This window comes from Zea mays, chromosome 9 (genome assembly GCF_902167145.1).
Source record: "Zea mays cultivar B73 chromosome 9, Zm-B73-REFERENCE-NAM-5.0, whole genome shotgun sequence".
In the NCBI taxonomy this organism is placed as follows: domain Eukaryota; kingdom Viridiplantae; phylum Streptophyta; class Magnoliopsida; order Poales; family Poaceae; genus Zea; species Zea mays.
Genome location: NC_050104.1, coordinates 113514200 through 113519457, shown reverse-complemented (window position 1 = coordinate 113519457; position 5258 = coordinate 113514200). Strand labels below are relative to the sequence as shown.

Sequence of the window (5258 nt, the reverse complement as noted above, 5' to 3'; positions counted from 1 at the left end):
GGGTTTTTGCCTTCTAGTGGACCCGGAGGTTATCTGTCCCGCACATAAATGGTATGGATATTATCTGTCCATATTCGAATTCGATCCACTTAAGGGTTTGTTCGATTAGGGGTGGATTGAGGGGATTAGAGAGGATTAAATCCCTTCCTATTCAATTTTAAATAGAAAAGGGATTTAAATCCTCTCAATCCCCTCTAATCCCCACATAACCGAACAAGGCCTAAGAGGGCAAAGATCTGATCCGTATTCGAGACCAGCATCAGTATCTGATTCGTATTCAATTTATATCTATATATTTATAGTTGGATATTTAATATGTCGACATCCATTCTAATCTTATCCAACACAACTCGATAATATTCAAATCCGTATACAAAATACGAAAACAAATATTGCAAAAAACATTATTCGTCCGTATCCGATCCGATTCCACATCTACCTCTTTTATTTAATTTTGACTAGCGAGAGATTTAATCCCCTTCGATCCGGACGCAATCGAACAAACCTTTAAATGCTAGTTTGGAAACATAAATCTGCTTGAGTTCCCCTTTATTTCCGGGGTAATAAATCTCTAGAAGTGATATTTGAATAAGATATTTAGTTATTTGTGACAGATTTCTTTACCTAGATTTAGCTTCCCTTGCTCCTAAACTAGATCTAACGTCTTGTTCAGTTACATGGATATTAGAGCCTTAGAGGGATGGAGAGATCCCTATCCGTACAAGCTCTAAAATAGGAAGGGTTTCGTACAACGCATCTTCGCGCCTCCCCTGAAAGTTCGGACCCTGACTCACCAGATCAAGTCCGAGTCTGGTTATCGATCTGCATCCTCAGATCAACTCCGAGTCTGGTGATCGATCTGCACCGTATCTAGTATAAATATCGGCAAGCAGTTTTCTCCCTGCAGAAGAGAGGTATTCGAGGAGACGAGAGTAGCGATGGCGCGCAGCCGTACTCGCAGCCCCGAGTCGACTCGTCGTCTTGCTCATCGCCTTCGCGCTATCAAGCCATCCAAGTCCAACCAACAGCATCCCCATCACGAACGTCGGCGGACTGCCGGACGCCGTCCGCCGGGACACAACTTCGCCGAGGAGTGGCCGACGGGCCCGGCGACGCGGGCGATCCTGACCGGCTTCGACGCCGGCCTCTCGGCGCGTGGCCTCGCCGACGAGTTGGAGCGCTTGGCAGGCACCGTCTGGCGCTGCAGGATCAAGACTTCCGTCACGCCGCCCGAGTCCTACCCGGACTTCCAGCTCTCAGTCCACGCCGCCGCCGCCGCCGCCGTGTTCCACCAGGACGAGCCGCCGCGGGACGGTCGCGTGGCCCCTCATGCCTTCGTCCACTTCGAGCACCGCAATGCCGCGGACCGCGCTGGCGACTTCTTCACGACGCGCATCCTCGCGCAGAGCAGACACCTGCTACATGGCCATGCGGCGCGCCGGCGGGATGGTGTCACCGACGCCGCCAAACCGATGCTCTTCCCCGACTCGCGCATCGAGATCGGCGACGTCGTGGCGCCGGACACCTTCCTCGTCGCGTGGCGCGGGACCGACGACAGCGCCTCGGCGCTCGACTTCGTGGTCGACCCGTCCGGCGGCAGCTGCCGGCTGCTGTTCGCCCGCTACACCGCCTTCACGTGCCCCGACAGGCGCCGGCCCGCGGCGCTGCTGTGCTGCGACGTGAAGCTCGAGTTCGCGCTCGCCCACGTCGCCGAGGCCCTGGCGTTCCAGGCCGACGACTCGCTGGTCCTGCGGCTCTCCGCCGCGCCCCTCGTGTACTACCGCACGTCGGGCGACGACGTCCACGGCCGCGTGCCCTTCCAACTCGTCGACGCCGACGACGACCCGTGGATACGGACCACCGACGTGACCCGGAGCGGCGCCATCGGCCGGTGCTTGGCGTACAGGGTCTCCTTCGCGGTGCAGTTCTGGCCGACGATGAGGGTCGCGCTGGAGTGCATGCAGAGGCAGGGGGTCCCCGTCCACGTACGCGACAGACGGTGCCAGGGTTTCACCGTGCTCGAGGAGGCAGGCTTGGTGCAGCCGATGCGGGACGCGTTCTTCTCCCCGCGGCACGACGACGACGCAGGGGCAGGGCTACGGTTCCCGGAGCTGTACTTGGTCAACGTGCTGATGCACAACGGGGTAGTCAATCCGCACCAGATGACACCGGAGTTCTTCGGTTTGCTGATGAGGACACGCGAAGATGTGAACGTTGCTGCGCTGACGGAACTGTTCGGTGCAAAGCTTGGAGTCTGTGATAATCCATGCTGGAGGTTGAAGAACGCGCAGGACAAGGCTGCCAAGAATCTCGATCTTGTCTGTCGCAGCAGCAGCAGCAGAAGAAAGGCTAGTGATTGCGATGCTGAGGTGCGAAGGCTGATCGTCACTCCAACCAGGGAATACTGTATGCCGCCTCAAGTGGAGCGCTCCAACCGCGTCATCCGGCATTACCACGAGCTGTCAGATCGCTTCTTGAGGGTTACTTTTACGGACGAGGGTATGCTGCCGCTGAACCCTAACGCGCTGACCCTCCGTGCGGTGCCCTCGACGTCGACGCCCAGCACGTCCCGGCAGATGACAAGCGTCTACAGGCGTGTCCAGACGGCCCTGACGGAGGGGCTCATCATGTGTGGCAGGAGGTACTCGTTCCTCGCGTTCTCAGCCAGCCAGCTGAAGCAGAAGTCGGCCTGGTTCTTCGCGGAGGACGGAGCGACAACGGTGGCAGGCATAAAGGAGTGGATGGGGCAGTTCCCGATCAGGAACCCCGCGAAGCACGCCGCTCGGATGGGGCTGTGCTTCACGTCTTCGTATGCGACGGTGACGATGCAGCCCGGCGAGGTGGACGAGGACCTCGAGGACGTTACGCGCAACGGGTACAACTTCTCCGACGGGATCGGGGTGATCACGGAGGACCTCGCGCTGGAGGTCGCCGAGATGCTGCCGCTGGCGGACAGGTTCGCCCCGTCCGCGTACCAGATCAGGTACGCGGGGTTCAAGGGCGTCGTGGCTGTCTCGCCGCCGGGGCCGGGACAAGAAGACCGTGGGACGCGGAGGATGTCGCTTCGGCCCAGCATGAGGAAGTTCGAGTCCACGCACAACGTGCTGGAAGTGGTGTCCTGGACCAAGTTCCAGCCAGCGTTCTTGAACCGCCAGATCATAACGCTGCTCACCACCCTGGGCGTTCCCGACGACTCCTTCTGGCAGCTGCAGGAAGCGATGCTAGGCAAGCTCAGGCGGGTTTTGTCGGACAGCGATGTGGCGTACGAGGTCGTGACCAACTCTTGCCCTGAGCAAGGAAGCACCGCAGGGCTGATGCTGGGCGCTGGCTTCGCTCCTGCGACTGAGCCACACCTGAGAGCGATGCTACTGGCCATCTGCACCTCGCAGATGCAGGGCCTTCTGAACAAAACGTGGATCTTTGTGCCCAAGGGAAGGTGGCTGATGGGCTGTCTCGACGAGTTTGGGATCCTTGAACAGGGGCAGTGCTTTCTCCGGGTCTCGACGCCATCACTCGGCAGCCGCTGCGTGAACCGTTCTCCGATATTTCCCTCGGAATATAAGGGCGATGCCAATGCACAGGTGATTACTGGTACGGTTGTGATGGCGAAGAACCCATGCCTTCATCCAGGGGACGTTCGTATCCTTGAAGCTGTGGATGTCCCTGATCTGTATCACCTTGTCGACTGCTTCGTCTTCCCCAAGAAAGGTGAGAGGCCACACGCCGACGAAGCTTCCGGGAGCGACCTCGACGGCGACGTCTACTTCGTGACGTGGGACGAGAGCCTTGTACCTCCTGGGAGGAAGAGCTGCACCCCGATGGACTACTCCCCGGCTAAAACAAAGCAACTTCCACACGACGTACACCAACAAGTAAGTACAAAGTACCACCTTGCTTCTTCCTTTGGTTTGGCTTGCTGCCATAATACATCAAGTTAATGGATTTCTCGTGTGCTCTTGCTGTAACAGGATACCATTGATTTCTACTTGGAGAGCATGGTATACGACAACCTTGGTCGAATATGCAACGCCCATGCTGCTCATGCTGATCGGAGCGACGACGGAGCTATGGATCCCAAGTGCATTGAGTTAGCTCGGCTCGCATCTATCGCCGTGGACTCCGCCAAGACCGGGGAAATTGTGAGAATGCCACCAGCCCTTTCACCAAAAGAGTACCCCGACTTCATGGGGAAGGAGGACGCCATCTCTTACAGATCCGAAAAGATCCTTGGAAGGCTCTATCGGTCAGTCCTAGGGGAAAATGACGGCGATTTTCTGTCACGAGGCGCATGCATTTCAGATGAGATTCGATATGACGCCGATCTAGAAGTCCCTGGCGCCTCAGACTTTCTTCAGGATGCTTGGCGATGCAGGTGCCTGTACGAAGCTCGGCTGAATGCCCTGCTCGATCAATACAATGTGCGCAGTGAGGCTGAGCTCGTGACAGGGGAGATATGGTCACTTGCCGGATGCAGCAAGAAGTATCAGCATCAATTAAAAGAGAGGATCAACTATGCGTACTCCAAAGTCCACCAAGAGTTCCGGATCATCTTTGAGAGCATTGGTGCCTCTACTGACAACAAAAACCTGGCGTATGAGATGAAGGCGTCCGCGTGGTACCAAGTAACGTATCACCCTGAAATCATCCGATCAAGGGAGCCTGGTGATGAGGATGCACCTACGAGACTTAGCTTTGCATGGATCGCAGTTGATTACTTGGCACAAATAAAGATGAAGCGCCACGTAGACTAGGAGAACCTTGAAAGCAGCAATGCATTGGCTTGATACATACTACTGTATATTTAAAGCACCACCACTACCATTTTGATTTTCGGAATGTATAATTTATCTAGTGTAATTATTAGAATTTGTATGGTGCACGTGTGTTCACAAGCCTGGACGAAAGTATTTATAAGGTATCTGGGTACATGAATCCTAATGTACAATCATGTATTCGGCTACTTGCTATGTCCAGAGAATATTTTGTTCAGCCAGTGGCAGAACCAGGTTTGGACAAGCCGGGGCCAGATTGTGATACAATTACGATATAAAAACATAATGAGGAAGACATTTTCAATTAAATTTGACTTAGTAATTGATACTTTCTAATAGAATTCTAATATGCAAATACAAAAGTAACATTATATTGTAGGCTATACATAGCAAGGAAACACAATAAAATATAGCTAGTGTAACACCCTGATTTTGGGGTATAAAATTTCTTTCTAATTATCACCCAAAACCATGTGTTACTCTTCC

General features: G+C 54.5%; 1 protein-coding gene across 1 annotated transcript; it reads left to right on the top strand.

Annotated features, from left to right (window-relative positions):
- Positions 1–938: 938 nt before the first annotated feature.
- Positions 939–4827, top strand: LOC103640184 (probable RNA-dependent RNA polymerase SHL2). The gene is made up of 2 exons (XM_008662817.1): positions 939–3872; positions 3969–4827. Exons 1-2 carry the CDS (start codon positions 939–941, stop codon positions 4749–4751), a joined length of 3717 nt encoding a protein of 1238 aa, XP_008661039.1. The 3' UTR covers positions 4752–4827.
- Positions 4828–5258: the final 431 nt, after the last annotated feature.

What these genes read in the sequence shown, in the direction of transcription:
- LOC103640184 (XM_008662817.1), top strand. Translation starts at nt 939, where the DNA reads ATGGCGCGCAGCCGTACTCGCAGCCCCGAGTCGACTCGTCGTCTTGCT. An exon ending in CACACGACGTACACCAACAA is followed by an intron (nt 3,873 to 3,968) that starts GTAAGTACAAAG and finishes TTGCTGTAACAG; the next exon opens with GATACCATTGATTTCTACTT.